General features: G+C 44.3%; 1 protein-coding gene across 2 annotated transcripts in view; it reads right to left on the bottom strand.

The window, feature by feature from the left end:
• The window catches only part of CDKN2AIPNL (CDKN2A interacting protein N-terminal like), an 11,145-nt gene extending 6,439 nt beyond the window's left edge, over nt 1-4,706 (bottom strand). Inside the window, exon 1 of one of the 2 annotated variants that reach the window (XM_042454424.1) lies at nt 4,424-4,706. In XM_042454424.1, coding sequence (XP_042310358.1) covers nt 4,424-4,638 — 215 coding nt within the window. In that variant the 5' untranslated portion in view covers nt 4,639-4,706. The remainder of the gene's footprint in view (nt 1-4,423) is intronic. The other variant, XM_042454425.1, reaches the window with a different exon arrangement.
• Nucleotides 4,707-20,764: the final 16,058 nt, after the last annotated feature.

The following is a 20,764-nucleotide window of genomic DNA, read 5'->3' as shown; positions in this document are numbered from 1 at the left end:
TAGATAGATAGATAGGGAGAGAGAGATATAGATAGATAGATAGATAGATAGATAGATAGATAGATAGATAGATGAGAGATAGATAGATAGATAGATAGATAGATAGATAGATAGATAGATGATAGATGATAGAGAGATAGAGAGATAGATAGAGAGATATAGAGAGGGAGGGAGATATACAGAGAGAGAGAGAGGAAGATAGATAGATAGAGAAATAGATAGATAGATAGATAGATAGATAGATAGATAGATAGATAGATAGATAGATAGCTATAGAGATAAATAGATAGATAGATGAGAGAGAGTGAGAGAGAAATAGAGATAGATAGAGATAAGTAGATAGATAGATGAGATATATATATATATATATAGAGAGAGAAATAGATAGAGAGAGAGAGAAATAGATAGATAGAGAGAGAGAGAGATGAGAGAGAGAAATAGATAGATAGAGAGAAAGGGAGGGAGGGAGAGAGAGAGGGAGGGAGGGAGAGAGGGAGGGAGATAGACAGAGAGAGAGAGGGAGAGAGAGCGAGAGAAAGAAAGATAGATAGATGATAGATAGATAGATAGATAGATATAGATAGAGAGAGAGAGAGGGAGATAGAGAGAGAGAGAAATAGATAGAGATAGATAGATAGATGAGAGATAGATAGGGAGATAGATAGATAGAGATAGGGAGATAGAGAAATAGATAGATAGATAGATAGATAGATAGATAGATAGATAGATAGATAGTGGATGGATGGATGGATAGATAGATAGATAGGTAAGCAGGCAAGCAAGCAAGCAAGCCAAGATTAGAGAACGAGTTGGGGTAAATGCAGTGATGTTTTTTAAAAATTTTATTTGATGTGCATTGGAAGAGGGGTGGTCTTATACGGCAAGTATATCCCAAACTCTATATTTTAACTGGAAAAGTTGGGGGTCGTCTTATACGCCCAGTCGTCTTATACACCGGAAAATACGGTATTCCCCATCGCCATGTACACATGTGAGAGAAGAAAGTGAACAGGAAGAAAATAAACTCCTTTGAGATGTGGTGCTGCAGAAGAGAGCAATGAGTCAAACTGCCGTTACCGCCTTTCCCATCTGCTACTGTTCCTGCATCACCAAGCTAGGTCTGGGCTAGGACTTTGCTGCCTGCTCTCTCCACCAAAGCAATTAATTATAAGAGTAGGAGAGGAAGGCTTCTTCCACACTGCAGAAATAATCCAGTTTGACACAGCTTTAACTGTCATGGTTCAGTGCTATGAAATCCTGGGATTTGCAGTCTCTTGTGGCTCCAGAGTTCTCTGACAAAGAATGCTAAATACCTCATAAAACTACAAATCCCATTATTCCGTAACATTGAGCCATGGCAGTTAAAGCAGTGTCAAGATGGATTTATTTCTGTAGTATGTGTGTCTTTTTACCGACTTTACGTAAGGTGCCATGAGAACCTCATCAGACAAAGAATGAAGGGAGGGGGGCTGCCTATATAAATAAGCAACATTCACCTTTCTGCCTACGTTTGGGGTTACCAGTTACTTCTGGAAGATAACACTCCCCTTTAAATGCTCTGCCAAAATGACAAATACATAGCCGTGTTAGTCTGGAAATCAGTATGCAAAGGGATCTTGTCATACCTTTGAGACTAACTGAAAGAAAGAAGTTAGTAGCATGCGGTGGAGAGTCCAGACACAGCTATGTAAATCATTTGTGTGCGAGAATATCAATTCAAAATCAAAACCTTGTGGGTATGGAGATGAGGTGGCAAGTACAGTTTTCAGGATAGTCACTGGGGAACAAAGGCAGGAGAAGTCCCAGCAGAGTGGAGGAAGGCAAACGTTGTCCCCATCTTCAAAAAGGGGAAGAAAGAGGATCCCAACAATTATCGTCCAGTTAGTCTGACATCAATACCAGGAAAGATTCTGGAGCAGATCATTAAACAGAGAGTCTGTGAACATCTAGAAGGCAATGCCATAATCACAAAAAGTCAACATGGGTTTCAGAGAAACAAGTCATGCCAGATAAATCTAATCTCTTTCTTTGATAACATTACCAGCTTGATAGATGAAGGGAATGCTGTGGATATAGTATATCTTGATTTCAGTAAGGCCTTTGACAAAGTTCCCCATGACATTCTTGCAAACAAGCTTGTAAAATGTGGGCTAGACAAGGCAACTGTTAAGTGGATTTATAACTGGTTGACCGGACGAACCCAAAGGGTGCTCAACAATGGCACCTTTTCATCCTGGAGAGAAGTGACCAGTGGGGTCCCACAAGGCTCTGTCCTCGGGCCAGTTCTATTCAACATCTTTATCAATGACTTGGAGGAAAAAATTGGGGGAATACTTATCAAATTTGCAGATGACACCAAATTAGGAGGAATAGCTAATACTCCAGAGGACAGGATCAAGATTCAAAATGACCTGAACAGACTAGAAAGCTGGGCCACAGCTAACAGAATGAACTTCAACAGGGAGAAATGTAAGGTACTGCACTTAGGGCGAAAAAATGAAATGCACAGATATAGGATGGGGGACACCTGGCTTAAGGAGACAACATGTGAAAGGGATCTAGGAGTCCAAGTAGACCACAAGTTGAACGTGAGTCAACAGTGCGATGTGGCAGCTAACAAGGCCAATGCGATTTTAGGCTGCATCAATAGAAGTATAGTGTCTAGATCAAGGGAAGTCATAGTGCCACTATATTCTGCTCTGGTCAGGCTCCACCTGGAATATTGTGTCCAGTTCTGGGCTTCACAATTCAAAAAGGACACTGAGAAACTGGAGCGTGTTCATAGGAGGGCGACTAAAATGGTGAAGGGTCTGGAAACCATGCCCTACGAGGAACGATTTAGGGAGCTGGGTATGTTTAGCCTGGAGAAAAGAAGGTTAAGAGGTGATATGATAGCCCTGTTTAAATATTTGAAGGGATGTCATATTGAGGAGAGAGCAAACTTGTTTTCTGCTGCTCCAGAGACTAGGACCCGAAGCAATGGATGCAAGCTACAGGAAAAGAGATTCCACCTCAACATTAGGAGGAATTTCCTGACAGTAAGGGCTGTTCGACAGTGGAACACACTTCCTAGGAGTGTAATGGAGTCTCCCTCCTTGGAGGTCTTCAAACGGAGGCTGGATGGCCATCTGTCGGGGATGCTTTGATCTGGATTTCCTGCATGGCAGGGGGTTGGACTGGATGGCCCTTGCGGTCTCTTCCAACTCTATGATTCTATGGCATTAAGAAAGCTGTTGCCTACAGGAATCGTTCTCCTTGGCTGTTGTTAACCACTTCAAGTCCATCTCAACCCATGGTGACCCTGTGGATGAGGCATCGTCAAGACCCCCTTTCCTCCACTGCTATGCTTAGGCCCTGAAAATCCAGTCTGTGTCCTCCCTGATTGAGTCCATCCATCCAACATGAGTCCTTCCTCTATTTCTTATTCCCCCTACCTTCCCTGGCATTACTGTCTTTTGTAATAAATCATGCCCTTTCAAGATGTGACCAAAGCATGACAGCCTCAGTTTCATCATCTTGATTTCCAGTGAGATTTCAGGCTTGATCTGTTCTCAGCTCTCTTCTGCAGCACCACATCTCAATTGAGTTTATTTCTTCCTGTTCACTTTCTTCACTGTCCAGCTCTCACATCTTGTACATGGCGATGGGAATACAATGGACTGTGTTATTCCAACTTTAGAGCTCCGTTATACATCTTTACACTTTAGGACCTTGTCCAGTTCTTTCATAGCTGCCCTTCCCATTCCTTCTCTCCTTCTGTTTTCTTGACTGCAGTCTCCATTCTGATCCATGTTCAGCCCAAGATATGGGAAACCTGTATTGTCTAGATTGAACTTGCGTAGATTCTCCGCAATCATTATTTTGTTTTCTTTATGTTCAGCATGAGGCCTGCCTTTGCATTTTCTTAACTGACGGACCTTCCTTAGTCGTTACTTACTCTATTACATTCCTTATTCTGTTTCGATTTCCTCATTGTCTAGGTTGAATTGGATGCAGGCGACAGAAGTAATCCGGTCTGATGCCCCTTGGGCTGCCATGGCCCAGCCCTATAGGATGCTGGGGGCTGTAGGTTGTTGGGGCAGTGGATGCAGCCTTGTCCCGCAGCGACCATCCTTAACACTGAACTTGCTACCTTCATACTCACAAGGTTTTGGATTTGAATTAACATTCGCACACAGAGAGAGATCTTGCAGCACTTTTGAAGCTGACTGAAGGAAAGAAATTGGCAGCATGAGCTTCCATAGACTTCAGTCTACTTCCTCAGATACGTTTAATGCACCTGAGGAAGTAGACTTTACTCTACAGAAGCTCCTACTGCCCATGTCTTTCCTTCCGTGAGCCTGAAGGTTGCTGCAGCAGCCAGGCCCCCTTGAGAAGGCTAGTCCTGGCGGGCGAGGGGGAGGCGTCCTGCAGGGGGCGCTACCTGCATCCGAGGAAGAGGTGGTTGGCCCAGACCATAGAGAGCGAGAGCAGCTGGTCCACCCGCAGCGGAGGGAGCGCCTCCCCGGCCTCGGAGGCAGGGAGGTTGCGGACGAGGAAGGCCCGCCGCGCCTGCCAGTGCTTCTCGTTCTCCGAGTAGCAGCGGAACTGGTCGGGGAAGCCGAGCGGGGCCTCGCCCTCGCCCTCGCCGCTCACCATCCCTCTTCCGCTGAGGGTCTGTCCCCATGAAACCGCGACAGTGGCGGGGAAGCGGAAGTGACGTCCCCCACGGACAGAGCCGTTAGAGAAACAACAGGGCCTCTCTGGCCCGCTCACTCTACTGCTCTCTGCCCAGGGCTGGGCGACAGCCGGGTGATCCGCGTTGCGCCTGCGCAGAAGGGTGTTGCTGCTGCCGCTGCCGCGCTCTCCCTTCTGATGACGTAATTAGCGAGCGAGTGAGGCGCCTTAGCAGTTTCTTCATTTGGTGCTCTGTTGCTGTGCGCCTTAGAGGCGTTTCCGGCCTATGGCGACCGTAAAGACAACCTGTCACGGGCTTTGAAGCCTCCCAGAGTAGTAGTGGTTGAAGCACAGAATGATAGAGTTGGAGGAGACCGCAAGGGCCATCCAGTCCAGCCCCCTTCTGCCATGCAGGAACTCTCAGTCAAAGCATCCCCTGTGACAGATGGCCATCCAGCCTCTGCTTAAAGACCTCCAAGGAAGGAGACTCCACTACACTCCGAGGAAGGAGTGCATTCCACTGTTGAACAGCCCTTACTGTCAGGAAGTTCCAATGTTGAGGTGGAATCTCTTTTCCTGGAGCTGCATCCATTGTTCGGGTCCTGTTCTCTGGAGCAGCAGAAAACAAGCTTGCTTCCTTCAATATGACATCCTTCAAATATTAAACAGGGCTACATATCACCTCTTAACCTTCTTTTCTCCAGGCTAAACATACCCCTCCTAAGTCTTCCTCATAGCATGGTTTCCAGACCTTTCACCATTTTGGTGCGCCCTCCTTTGAACACGCTCAGTTTCTCAATGTCCTATTTGAATTGTGGTGCCCACAGCTGGACACAATATTCCAGGTGGGGCCTGACCAGAGCAGAATACAGTGGCACTATTACTTCCCTGGATCTAGACACTATACTTCTATTGATGCAGCCTAGAATCGCATTGGGCTTTTAGCTGCCGCTGTTGACTCATGTTCAACTTGTGGTCTACTTGGACTCCCAGATCCCTTTCACATGTAGTTTCATTCAGCCAGGTGTCCCCCATCATCCTGTATCTATGCATTTCATTTTCCCACCCTAAGTGCAGTACCTTACATTTCCTTGGCTATGGAAACCCACTGGGTGACCTTAAGTGAGTCACACTCTCAGCCTTAAAGGGGGGCAAAAGGAAACCTCTGAACAACCCTTGCCAAGACAAGCCCATGGTACCTTCACTCTAGGGTTGCCATAAGTTAGAAATGACCTGACACACAACCATTACAGGTTGTTTTTTTCTTGGCAAAACTTCTTTAAGGTTTGTTTTTACCTTTGCCTCCCTCTGAGGCTGAGAGTGTGTGACTTGCCCAAGGCAGGGTGACCAGATGTCATAACCACAACAGAGAATAAGGCACCACAAAATGTAGGGCATTTAAGAAAAATGAAGGATGTTGCCAAGTAAAAGCTTGAAACACTCATAAACGTAAATTCATGCCTCTTAGTCATGCTCAAAATGGAAGACATTTTCACATTTCTCCTGGGCAGAGGGTCAAAATGTAGGGCATGTCCAGGGACATCAGGTCTCCCTGGCCCAAGGTTATGTATGGCCGAGCAGGGATTTGAACCCAGGTCTCCCAGTCTCCTAATCCACTACTCAAATTGCTAAACCATGCTGGCTCTCTTATTCACTGCTAGCCGCATCAAATCCATTGAGACTTAAGCCCAAAACAGACATTGCAGAAATAATCCTGTTTAACTGCCCCCTGGTTCAGTGCTAGGGATTCCTGGGAAATGTAGTTTATTGTGGCACCAGAGCTCTTTGACAGGGAAAGCTAAATGCCTCACAAAACTACAGTTTCCAGAATTCACTAGCATTGAGGCTGGGCAGTGAAAGGGGGATTATTTCTGCAGTGTATTTTGAACCTTAGTTCCACATACACAGGAGGCAGACAGCTGGAGGAATGTCACACAGAGAAGTAGGCCAAGAAGGGATTGTTCGGGGAACTTGCAGCTAGAGAATCGATTCGAACCTCTTTCCCTTATCAAGGAGGATGAAGAAGAGCAGCATGGACAGATTTCAGGGACAGAGCAGGCAAGCCTGAGAGTCCCACCCAAGGGGACAGCCGATGCTAAACTTCGTAGGAGGCGTGTCGTCGTAGTGGGGGACTCCTTGCTGAGGGGTACAGAAGCAGTGATTTGTAGGCCTGACGTCTCGAGAGGTGTGTTGTCTCCCAGGGGCAAAGATCCGTGATGTGACAGAGAGGCTGGAAAGACTGGTCAAGCCTACTGACCAATACCCCTTCCTTTTGGTCCACGTGGGAACCAACGATACTGCAAGACACAGCCTTCAGAACATCAAAAGGGATTACGAGGCGCTTGGTAGGAAGCTGAAAGGAATGGATGCACAGGTTGTCATCTCGTCTCTTCTGCCAGTCGAAGGGCACGGTCCAGGAAGGGAGAGGAAAATAGCGGATGTGAACAACTGGCTCCGCAGATGGTGCCGCCGAGAACGGTTTGGATTCTTCGATCATGGGCTGCGGTTCCATGAGGAGGGACTTCTTGCAACAGACGGGTTGCATCTCACGCCAGTTGGAAGAAATGTCTTTGCCAACAGTCTCAAGAACTTGATCAGGAGAGCTTTAAACTGAGTTCCGAGGGGAAGGGAGACAACATTAAGGAAGGCGAAAGGGCTGGAGAAAATAGTCAAACAGACATAGAGGTAACAAGAAAAAAAGTGCAAGGACACAACAGTGGGGGGCAAATAAACTTGCACCAGCAACAAATAAATGGGACCCGTGGTCTGCGATGCCTCTACACTAATGCACAGAGCATGGGAAATAAGCAAGATGAACTTGAACTCCTAGTACAGCAAAGCAAATATGATATAATAGGCCTCACTGAAACCTGGTGGGATGAGTCTCATGATTGGAATGTGGAAATAGAGGGGTATAACCTTTTTAAGAGAAATAGGCCAAACAGGAAAGGAGGAGGAATAGCACTATATGTCAGAGATACTTACACCAGTGAAGAGATCCAGGACATCAATCCTGGAAGTCAGGTGGAGAGCATCTGGATAAGAATCAAAGGGGAGGGAAACAACAAGGATGTTATGGTGGGAGTCTACTACAGACCTCCAAGTCAGACAGAGGAATTGGATGATGCCTTTCTAGAACAGATGACCACACAGTCAGAAAAGAGAGATGTAGTAGTGATGGGCGACTTCAACTATCCTGATATTTGCTGGACGTCAAACTCAGAAAAATCCACAAGGTCTAACAAATTCCTCACTTGCCTGGAAGACAATTTCATGGTCCAAAAGGTGGAAGAGGCAACAAGGGGGTCAGCTATTTTGGATCTGATCCTAACCAACAAGGATGACTTGGTTAATGGGGTGCAAGTGGTGGGATCCTTAGGTGGAAGCGACCATGTTCTCCTGGAGTTTGTAATACAGTGGAAAGGAGAAGCCAGGCAGAGTCAGACACGCATCCTAGACTTTAGGAGAGCGGATTTCAGTAAACTTAGAGAAGTATTGAGGGTGATCCCATGGTCAGAAATACTAAAAGGGAAGGGAGTTCAGGCTGGATGGGAGTTTCTAAAAAGACAGATACTGAAGGCACAATTTCAAACCGTTCCAGTGAGAAAGAAAAACGGGAGGTGTCTCAAGAAACCAGGATGGATGACTAAGGAACTTTCAACCGAGCTAAGTTTGAAACGGAACATGTATAAGAAATGGAAAAAGGGAGAAATCACAAAAAAGGAATTCAAAGAAATAGCAGGCATGTGTAGAGGTAAAGTCAGAAAAGCTAAAGCGCAGAATGAACTTAGGCTTGCTAGAGAGGTTAAGAACAATAAAAAAGGCTTTTTTGGATATGTCCGTAGGAAGAGGAAGAAGAAGGAAACGGTAGGGCCACTGCGTGGAGAAGATGGCAAAATGCTCAAAGAAGACAGAGAAAAGGCAGAATTACTCAACACCTTCTTTGCCTCAGTCTTCTCAGAAAAGGCAAAGGGTGCTCAACCTGAGGATAATGGAGCAGAGGACAGGATAGGGGAATTTCAGCACAGAATATGTAAGGAGATAGTAGAGGAATACCTTGTTAATCTAAATGAATTTAAGTCTCCAGGACCAGATGAACTACATCCAAGGGTATTAAAAGAACTGGCAAATGTAATATCGGAGCCATTGGCAATCATATTTGAAAACTCCTGGAAAACAGGAGAAATCCCAGCAGACTGGAGGAGGGCAAACATTGTTCCCATCTTCAAAAACGGGAAAAAAGAGGATCATAACAATTATCATCCAGTTAGTCTGACATCAATACCAGGAAAGATTCTGGAGCAGATCATTAAACAGAGAGTCTGTGAACATCTAGAAGGCAATGCCATAATCACAAAAAGTCAACATGGGTTTCAGAGAAACAAGTCATGCCAGACAAACCTGATCTCTTTCTTTGATAAAATTACCAACTTGGTAGATGAAGGGAACGCTGTGGATATAGTATATCTTGATTTCAGTAAGGCCTTTGACAAGGTTTCCCATGACATTCTTGCAAACAAGCTTGTAAAATGTGGGCTAGACAAAGGAACTGTTACATGGATTTGTAACTGGTTGACCGGCCGAACCCAAAGGGTGCTCAACAATGGCTCCTTTTCATCCTGGAGAGAAGTGACCAGTGGGGTCCCACAGGGCTCTGTCCTGGGCCCAGTGCTATTCAACATCTTTATCAATGACCTGGATGACAGAATTGGGAGCATACTTATCAAATTTGCAGATGACACCAAATTAGGAGGAATAGCTAATACTCCAGAGGACAGGATCAAGATTCAAAATGATCTGAATAGACTAGAAAGCTGGGCCAAAGCTAACAAAATGAAATTCAACACAGAGAAATGTAAGGTACTGCACTTAGGGAGAAAAAATGAAATGCACAGATATAGGATGGGAGACACATTGCTGAATGAAAGTACATGTGAAAGGGATCTAGGAGTCCAAGTAGATGATAAGTTGAACATGAGTCAACAGTGCGATGCGGCAGCTAAAAAGGCCAATGCAATTTTAGGCTGCATCAATAAAAGTATAGTGTCTAGATCAAGAGAAGTAATTGTGCCATTATATTCTGCACTGGTCAGGCCCCACCTGGAATATTGTGTCCAATTCTGGGCACCACAATTCAAAAAGGACATTGAGAAACTGGAGCGTGTCCAAAGGAGGGCGACTAAAATGGTGAAAGGTCTGGAAACCTTGCCCTATGAGGAGCGACTCAGAGAGCTGGGGATGTTTAGCCTGGAGAAGAAAAGATTAAGAGGTGATATGATAGCCCTGTTTAAATATGTGAAGGGATGTCATATTGAGGAGGGAGCAAGCTTGTTTTCTGCTGCTCCAGAGAACAGGACCCGGAACAATGGATGCAAGCTACAGGAAAAGAGATTCCACCTCAATATTAGGAGGAACTTCCTGACAGTGAGGGCTGTTCGACAGTGGAATGCACTCCCTCGGAGTGTAGTGGAGTCTTCTTCCTTGGAGGTCTTTAAACAGAGGCTGGATGGCCATCTGTTGGGGATGCTTTGATGTGTATTTCCTGCATGGCAGGGAGTTGGACTGGATGGCCCTTGCGGTCTCTTCCAACTCTATGATTAAAAAAAAAAAAAAAATACAGTCGGCCCTCCATAGTTGAGACTCATGGTTTAGATTATTCACGAGGTCAAAGCAGCTAATGTGGGCATTCCTCCTCCCTTTCCCTGCCAATCCCTCCTTGGGCAGCCCAGGGAGAGATCGGGGAGGAGAAGGGGCAGGGAGCCAATTAAAGGGACAGGAGGGTGGGGGGAAAGGAGTGTGCAGCCCTGCTCCTCCCCCTTCCCTCCCCCGCTCCCCCTTCCCTTTAACTGGCTTCTAAGTGTGTGTGGGGGGGGGGGGGGGGGGGGGAGATTGGAGTTACAGTATTTGCAATTTTTCCATATTCGCGGGGGTCTCATTCCCGTAACCCCCATGAATATGGAGGGAGGACTGTACTACACTGTTAAGTTGGTATCCCAAGTACACCTAATAGTGGGCAAATCCCATTGAATACTGAGGGACATACTTTAAAAGATGATAACAGACTAACATAGGGCCCAAACAGACAGGCCAAAATAAAGCTGCTTCAGGTCACTTTGGAGGCATGCTATTTAAATGACACACGCATCTTAAGAGGCCAGAAGCTGCGCCAAAGCTGCACTCCAGTCCTCAGCATTGAGCGTGGCTTTGTTATGGCTTACGGCCTCTTAGGACGCATGCATAATTTAAATAGCATACCTCCAAAGTGACCTGAAGCAGCTTTATTTTGGCCTGTCTGTTCAGGTCCATAGTGTGGCATAGTGGTATTAGCGTTGGACTACAACTCTGAAGATCAGGGTTTGATTTCCAGCTCTGCCATGAAACCCACTGGGTGACCTTGGGCAAGTCACATTCTCTCAGTCTCAGGGGAAGGTAATGGCAAACCTCCTGTGAACAAATCTTGCTGAGAAAGCTGCATGATAGGTTCACCGCCTGAGGATTGCCATTAGTCAGAAACGACTTCAAGGCACACAACAACACAAAAGTTACCAGGAAGACAGTTAACATGTAATGCTGTCAATAACAACAGTAACAGCAATAAGAGAAGTACTAGCAACAACAGCATGCATGTATGCATACGTTTCTCCAAGGCCACATTCCCACTATGATTTAAAGTGGATTGCTGATTGGGTTATATGACCGTCATTCCCATTTGAAACTGGTTCCGATCCTACTGTGATTGGTTTCAATCATGATGAAGTGAGGCAAACGCAAAAAACCTGCTCTTTCCTGACACTAGTTCTTTGGCGGTTCTATTGGAAAGAATTGATTCTGAAGCGTGTTCAACAAGTAGGAATGACAGATCTGAATCACATCATTCTGGAGGTAAGGGACTAATGACAGAGATGTTTACCATCCCTGCTCAGTTTTTCATAGATCCACCATTCCCCCCCACCCCAGTGCTGCCTTTGTGCTTGTGGTGTGACCTATGGGCGCATGATCTTTTTTTTTTTAATAAATCAATAGAAGATTCGATGCATTGATTTTACAGCTACTTGCAATCAGTGAGGCAAGTAGTTGCAAAACCAATAAATTGAATCGTCTATCAGTTAAAAAAAATTGTTAGAAGATTTGATTCATCGGTTTTGCAACTACTTGTAATTACCCGGGTGATCCCACGGCAGCTCATAGTGAGGCAAGTACAGTGTGCCCACATTATACATGGGCACGCCTTCTGAAGTTTCCAGCATATGCTGGAAGTTGTGTTGGAAGAAATGACACCGTGCGCCAGAAAAAATAATGGTGCTCGTGCCTGTGGTGCACGCACCACTGCCACACAAGCACAAGCCCCATTTGCTTTCGTGGGGCTTGAGTTTACGCATAATTTCCCTTACGCAGTGAGGTCTGGAACGGATCCCTCGCATAAGGGAAGGAACAATGAATCAAATCTTCTATCAATTATATATATATATATATATATATATATATATAGTTCCCAAGCTGGACTGCAGACGCTGCTGCTTACGTCACTGATGACGCACAGATGATTGACATGCATTTTGTAGTGGCGTAAACTAGTGGGAATGACAATCTTGCCAAAAAAGAAGCAATTACAAGGGGACAGTGAAAAGATCCACTTTCATAGTGGGAGTGATGGACCTTTTGGAATTGATTTACCGACACGGAACAAAGGCGAATCGGAAACGGGTTTAAATGCAAGTGGCAATGAGCCCTAAGAGTCCCTTGTCATGACCCCATGAATTTCATAGAGTTTTCATGGGCAAGGAACACTCAGAGGTGTTTTGGCCAGTTCCTTCCTCTGAAATAAAGCCTACAGCACCTAGTGTTCATTGCCAGTCTCACATCTAAGTACTCACCAGGGCTGTCCCTCACTACCTTCCAAGATAAGATGAAATGTGGTGTCTTCAAAGTATTTAGGTAGGCTGTTATTGCCAAAATGAAGCCATTTCCTCCATTCACCCACCGCATTTTATCACACCAGTACCCTACTGGCTCTATTTGCAGCAGTGCCAACAGCTGCACTATCAGGGCAGCATTCATACGGCATAGCAGCAGCCCCTGTACTGTCCTGGTTGATCCAGTTGCAAAACATTACAGAGTGCAGCTTCTGTAAATCCAGTCAGTGGGAAATAGGGTTTTGGGGTGGAGAGGCCCAGACAGCTCACCTGAAAATTGTTCAGCTCCCCTAGCTGGAGTGGGGCTCTTTCTACAGCCTCCATGCCCACTATGCATTTCTGATTTTGCAGCTACTGGAAGGGCCAAAGTACCCTAAAGCTATCAGATCCTGTTTGATCATGGAAGCTAAGCAGGTTCAGCCCTGGTTATTACTTAGATGGGAGACTGCCAACATACACCAGACACTGTAAGTAATATTTCAGAGGAAGGAACTGGTAAAACCACCTTTGGGTATTTCCTTGCCTAAGAAAATCCTATGATATTCATAGGGTCCCCATAACTCAACAGATGACCTGAAGGTACATAATACACACACAGTAACCACTCTCTGCTCTTTTTAAAAGTTTCCCACAGAAGACATTGGGCAGGGATAGGTAAAGTTGAGACCTTGGAGCTGTATGCAGTCCTCAAATCTACTTATGATCATGCAGACTCCCCAAATGGCCTCTATTTTTTTTAGCCAAAAAGGGTGAATTGCCTGTTCTAGCTAGTTGCAAATTGAAAATTGATCCCTGGATTCACCATAGTGTGTGTGCATTGGGTGGCAGTCATTTATTATCCTGCCCACATTTTTGGTTTTAAAGAATTCTCCACGTGTGGCAACCCTCAAGCAGCACAATCACAGGGTAACTTCATGTTTTTCTTAAGTAATACTTCAAAAGATTCATATATGCATACATGAAGACCATTACTGTATAGTGTATCTTACCTCCCCTAAACTATACTAATTCCAGAGTCTGACCAAGTTTCTCAAGACAAAACCTTATTTTGCTCAGGTAAAAATAGCTCTAAGCAGATTTCTGTGATCGTTCTAACATTCCCTAAATCCCCAAGGCCTAATTTAACAGAAATATATTGGAAAAGATTAAAACACTTGGGGCCACTACAAGCTTGTGCCATGTCCTCTAGTGTAATTAGCGCAGTAAAGCCAATAGATCTTATAGTACATACCAGCTCATACATCAAGGGACAAATCAAGGGGGAGTTGGAGCATTTTCTGCCTGTCAGCTGTGTTTTCCTAAAGTACAGCAGCAACTATCCTTAGGAAGGGCTATTGCCCAATTTACTGGCCCTTTCAGGCTGGAAATGTGCTATTCTTCACCATTTTACCACCACAGCCCTAGACCCACATCTCACTTTATCTGTTTTATTTCTTGAACTTTTAAATGTCTAGACTGCATCTGTGTTGCTCCCATTTCTATCTGATTTCCATTTGTGCTCCTTCAGCTAATTAAGGCTGCAGTCCTCTGCATCACTTACATGGGGGAAACACCATTAAGTTAACTGGGTTTTTCCTCCAGAGTTGTTGTGTATAGGATTGTCCTGTAAGGTTGAAATACTAAGCATACACATGAGGGTGTAAGTCCTATTGAACTCAGTGGGAACAGACTTTTGAATAAACATGTTTAGTACTAGTCTGAGTGTGCTCCAGCAGCTTGCACGGAGTGTCATTTTTCCTACTGGCTGGGGCTAGCTCACTCTTTCATATACGTTGGACCAAATCATTGCTTTCCTGTTGCCTGTGCTCATTAAAAATAAATCTTCACACAGCATGTAGATACAAGTTAGCAGTGCCTGGAGTTGAATTTTAATGGTTTTTGACGGCTGTAGAATGTTCAACAGCTTCCCTGATGTTGGAGTGTTACTTTGCAACCCAGGAACAATTCCATAGGCAATCTCCAGAGATCTTTGGGAAAGGAACAGTGAAATGGATGTGGTTTTCATCTCTAATTCTCAGAACTTCTAAACACTTATGGGGTAGGGTGGAATATTTCTTGAATCTGCCTCAGTTTAAAAACAACGGCTTCATATAGTCTTCTTTGCTGCTCCCTTGTTATCTTCAAAATTTAATAGTTTTCAATCTTCTTCATTGTGGGGAACTTTTATTCCTCTGCTGTCAGAGATGCAGACTGTGAGCTAGCAAGGACATCTCTCTCTCTCTCTCTCTCTCTTTATTTTTTTTTTAAAAAGGTGGTGCTTTAAGCCTGCCTGTGTTTTTGATTTCTGCCTTAGATAGAGTTGTCTTTGGACAGGCAGATTCTCCAGCTTATCTACAGTAGCATTTACACAGACTGGTAGAGATAAAATTGATTCACCATACCTGAAACTGTATGCATGTTTACCTGGGGGTTTACCCCATTAAAATCAATATGATTTATTTCTGAGTTAGCATACAGAGGAATCAGATGGATATAACAACTCAAAAGAAAACAATCTTTTTTTTTAAAGGACAAGCTAAAAACTGGAGGCAGCATGATTTTATTTATTTATTTATTTATTTATTTGTATCCTGTTCTTTTCCCAGGACTGCATGATGTTGTGGTTTGAGTGCTGGAAAGGACCTTGGGAGATCAGGGTTATAATGCTTGCTCATCCATGGAAACCCATTGAATGACCTCTCTCAGCTTACAAGGAATCATAGAATCTTAAAGCTGAAAAGGACCACAAAGGCCATCTAATCCAACCTTCTGCCATTCAAGCAGGCACAACTAAAGCACCCCTAAAAGATGACCATTCAATCTCTGTTTAAGGACCTCTAAAGGTGGAGAGCCCACCACCCTCCAAGGCAGTATGTTCCATAGCTGAACAGTAGAACCTGTTCTTCACAGCTGAAGAAATAATGTTTAGGTGGACTCTCTTACCTTGTAATTTGAATCCATTGGTTTGTGCTGTAGTCTTTGGAACAGCAGAAAACAAGCTGGCAACATCTTTTACATGATATCCCTTCAGATATTGAAAGACAGCTATTGTGTCACCTTTCAACAGGGTGACCAGATCTCCTAATTGCAAAGGAGGACAGGGCTACCATTATGGATACCATTGACTGCCAAAAAGCAAATACATGAATGACCCCCTGCAACCTATCCCATCATCCCTTGACTGCTCCTTCACCCCAATGAAGGATGACAGCTAAGGAGGGGTCAGGGAAGGAGGAGAGCGTCCAGAGCCCCATTGAGCATGCACAAGCATGCCGATTTGAATCGTTGAACCCTCCGGTGTGGTAATACAGTGTGCACTCGCCACGCTTTGCTTGAATCCGCATCACGTGACTTGCCTGGAATGAACTGACTCTGCTTCCCCCTCGATTCGGAAGGGCAATGGAAAGGCAACCAGGTGTGGTAAAACATCACGTTTTAATGTGAATTCGCATTGCTAGACAGGAGTGACTGCGGATCTGAGTTGCAACCCCCCCCACGTGTGATGAGGCTCACTGTGTCTAATTTTTCTAGCACAGACCACTACTGCAAATAGCTAGACTAGCATTAATGGCAGGAGAATACACTCTCAGTCAGATTCTGTAGCTGCGGGGCCAAGAGCTCAGTCACACTGAACAATCTGACAGAACTGGAATAGATTTTTTCATCATCCATTCCTGCTGAACAGATCACTTCAGGTATAAAAGAATGGAGAGTATGTTTTCAAGCTGTTGGCAATCTGAGCGACACTGGCTGCGTGGAACAGTTTGGCATCACCCTCCCGGGTTCCCCTACTCTTACCTCCTTTTTCTCTCCTAGGGATGTGCCCTGCCCTTTTCAAACGAGATGTTGTTCAGCCCTGGAAAGGCGCTGTCATTTTTGACATGTATTCAAGATAATATGTACATTTTGGACGGTTAGTTTGCCTCCAGTTACTTTTGCTGACTTGAGTCTATCATATCACAGTTACCATGAGCATAGAACACACACAAGGAAAAAAACTTTTTAAAGGATAAGGGTATAATTAACACCAGAAGCCTGTAGAAACAATCATATGCCCCAGAGATTTCCTGTCATTCTTTTTTTTCCCCATTACACTTTAAAAGCAGTATATTTTATTGGCTGTTAATGAAAATTAATATTCTGGTCTTTCATCTCATTATTTATATGTCTGTTAGAATGACAGTTCTGAGTTGATAACGAAGCAGTTGTAAAATAAGCCACGTAAGACTGCTAAAGTGATTATTATCTATTTATCTGCACATATTTCTTTTTCTCTTAGGAATTTCTGGTGATTTCACCAACCTGCAAGTAGATGAATGTTTTGTAGGCCAGAGATGTCAACAAAAGAGTGGCATCTTTATTTAAAAAAGTGTAGTTTAAGATTTTTCAATTTGGGTAAGAAAATGAATCATACAGGGGAAAACCTTAATGTGACATTAAGGCTGAAAATGCCTATTTAAATTTATATGAGAATAAAATCCCATTTGAAACTGCAGGACTCACTTCTGAGCCTGATGAAGTTTTTCACATTTACCTGAGAGCAGAGCTTGTGAAGAGACCAAAAAAGACACCAGATCCCATCTGGTGGGATGTTAAGCAAGGTGAGACCTGTTAGTATTAGGATGAAAGACTGGCAATGAATACCAGGGACTATAGGTGTTTTAAAGGAAGGAACAGACAAAACCACCTCTGAGTATTCCTTGCCTAAGAAAACCCTATGAAATTCATGAGGTTGCCATAAGTCAACAAGCAACTTGGAGGCAGACAGTGGGTTTCAGACAGTAGTCTTTCTCAACTTACTAAATTCTGCTGTATTTTTATTGTATTTTTTAACCGAGGGACTTATGCCTGGAAAGGAAAACTGCATTCTGTATCAAGAAGAGCAAAACAGAGGCCTAGATTGTCACCAAGGACCAGGTGAAGCATGTTCTAAGTTCAGGGCAAAACCTTTATATATGACATGTAATGAGGTCTGTCATCTCTGACTGTATCTCTCACCTCAGATAATGCTTCCTATGTGTACTGCTTGCAAAATTACAAATGTTGACTGAAGATGGGTGCTTCCAGTTAATCAACTTAGCAGCTCCATCTTAATTCTGATAAGCCACAAAGCACAAATTTTCCCTGTGTATAGATTTTCATGAACAAACCCAGGAACTGAGCGTAGAAAATAGAGCCTGTGGCTGAGATGATGATGATGATGATGATAATAATAATAATAATAATAATAATAATAATAAACATTTTATTTATATTTCCCGCTTCTCCCAAGATCGAAGCGGGATTCCAACAGAATATAAAACAGAGAACAATATAAGCACTTACAATTTACAATTTAAAATATAATCACCATAATATAATAATAATTTGTTAAAACAATCTATAAAAACATTATCAATCTAACAACATACGATATCAATCATAACATATTTTGGGCTTGAGTTAATTTCTGTAATGTATACTTTATAACGAATTGGAAGGGTATGCCAATTGAAAAAGGTAGGTTTTTAGCATCTTAAAAACTTCTAATGTAGGGATACACTGTATCTCCTCTGGGAGATTATTCCAATATGAAGGGGCCATAACCGAAAAAGATCTTTGATGGGTAGATTTTAATCTTACTCTGGGGAGCTCTAGTAAAAGCTTCCCTGTAGTTCTAAGAGTGCGGGGCGGATTGTGTAGGGAGAGGCATTCCTTCAGGTAACTTGGGCCCAGAAGCTAATTGGCAGCCAGTGGAGAGATTTTAATACCGGCGTTATGTGATCTTGCCTTGAAGATCCGGCGACCTGTCTGGATGCAGCATTTTGGACTAACTGAAGCTTCCGGACTTGGTACAAAGGTAGCCCCATGTAGAGCGCATTACAGAAATCCAAACGAGAGGTTACCAATGCATGTACTACTGTTTCAAGGTCCTTTTGGTCCAGACAGGGACGTAGCTGGCGTATCAGCCGAAGCTGATACCAAGCACTCTTGGCCATCACGTCCACCTGGGATGATAACTGTAGAGATGAGTCCAAGAGTACTCCCAAGCTACGGACTTTGTCCTTAGGGGAAGTGTGACCTGTCCATGACTGGATGACAAATTTCTCTGTTTGGACTTGGGGTGCCTATCACGAGTACCTCTGTTTTCTCTGGATTCAGTTTGAGTTTGTTTTCCCTCATCCAGCCCATTACTGACCCCAGGCAGGCATCCAGAGGAGAGATGCCTTCCTTAGTCACTGTATCAGTCGGAGACATGGAGAGATAGATCTGGGTGTCATCAGCGTACTGATAATACCGAGCTCCATGTTTCCGGATGATCTGTCCCAGTGGCTTCATGTAAATGTTAAACAGCATGGGGGACAGGATGGCCCCCTGAGGGACGCCCGATGTCAGCTCCCTTTTACGGGAACAACTCCCCCAGCCTCACCATCTGGAACCGACCCGAGGGGTGCTTTTAACTCAAAAAAGACTCGGTTCCTTATAAATTATGTGGGCTCCTCCAGCTCCACATCACCTCCATCTGCAATGCACCCAGACTCCATGGACAAAGGAGGAGAGCTAGTACACCATTTTCTCTCTCTCTCCTTCCCTTTTTGTCAGAATGATGCTTGCTTCATAGTATTTCCTTGCCCTTTTTTTTCTTCAGGGAAACCACCAGCTTCTCTCTGCTTCTTGATCTCTTAGGGGCTGTATAGACCAGCATTTGGTGCCAGCCTGTATGTACGGCAAGGGCTGAGCGTCTGCACGCTCTTAGCCTTTACCGCACTGCCTGACCACCATTATGGCACACATCTGTCCATATGGCACGTGCCATGATGATGCACATCATGCGCAGCACCGAAATGGCACTGTGTGGAAGGGGCATTGTGATGCCGCGCTGCAGCATTTATGAAACTGCTTGAAGCAGTTTCTTTTTGCTCCCTAGCGGGAGCAGATTAACACTTTTATGTGCGGCTGGTGCAGCACTGATCCAGGGCAAAGAGGGGCAGCATCCCCCCCCCCCATCTGCAGAGCCCCTTACACTGTTTTTATTTCTATGTAGTTCTAGGGAGGAGAGGCAACGTTGTGTAGTGGTTTAAGTGCTGGATTATGACTCTGGAGATCAGGGTTAGATTCCCACTTGAGTATACGTAAAAACCCACTGGGTGCCCTCAGGCAAGTCACACTCTCTTAGCCTCAGAGGATGGCACTGACAAACCCCTTCTGAGAAAACACTATGATAGGGTTGCCATAAGCAAAAAAAAAAAAAAGAGTTGGAGACAGACAACAAATTGCAGGCAGGCAGGCAGCTAGCTTGTGAATACTACTTTTCACTCACAAACCTTGCCAGTTTTTTTCCTCCTTGGTTTTTCCTCTCTGTTTTAACCTACTCACATTTGACAGACACACACAGCCAAGCTCCTCTCCATTGTTTCAAAAGACTCTTCTTTCCATTTACACCCCAAAAACTGTCTCTTATCCTTGCTATCCCAATGTTCTCTGTGCTACTCAGCTATAACCTCCCTGCCCTATACTTTGCTCACATGGCTATGCTTTCACCAGTCTTTCTCTCTCTGCTAGATCCTTCTAAAGCCATTTTTCACATCTGCAAAAAGCATTTCCCGCGTTCAAAGCACCACTTTGCTCTCATCAAATCCTGCTTAAACATCTTCCAGGATGCATCTACACTGTAGAAATGACTGACACCACTTTAAGAGCTGTAGTTCCATCCTATGGAATCCTGGGATTTGTAGTTTTACAAGTTCTTTAACCTCTGCCACAGAGTGCTGGTGCCACACAGAACTAAAAATCCCAGGAGTCTGTAGGATGGAACCATGGCAGTTAAAGTGGTGTCAAACTGCATTATTTCCTCTTATGCCGCCTCCCAATGCTCTCACATAGTTCACAGATGAAAACCAGGACATGTGAGGCCAGACAATATTGGAATGTGGTCAAAAAAATAAATATTATTAATGAGGAAAACCCAACAAGCTAACAGAGGGTGCAGCCATTTTCTTTTGTCTGGGTCTACTGGGAAGGGCAAGATTCCACCCCTTCCTGTCCACCGCATTAATTTTTAGTACACACTCCTTTTGAACTTTGAACTCCGTTTGTCACAGTTGAAGTAAGCTTAGAACAGAAGGGAAATTGGGAGGTGAAGAGAGAAACAGGGGCATTTTAAAAGCAGCAGAACATCTGGTGAGACTGAGGGGATTAAGGGCAGTTGGAGCATATGCTTTTATGGCACTTCTGAG

The sequence above is a fragment of the Sceloporus undulatus genome, chromosome 2, assembly GCF_019175285.1.
Source record: "Sceloporus undulatus isolate JIND9_A2432 ecotype Alabama chromosome 2, SceUnd_v1.1, whole genome shotgun sequence".
Classification (NCBI taxonomy): Eukaryota; Metazoa; Chordata; class Lepidosauria; order Squamata; family Phrynosomatidae; genus Sceloporus; species Sceloporus undulatus.
Note: the sequence above shows the minus strand (reverse complement) of the source record. Positions and strands in the feature narration are given on the sequence as shown.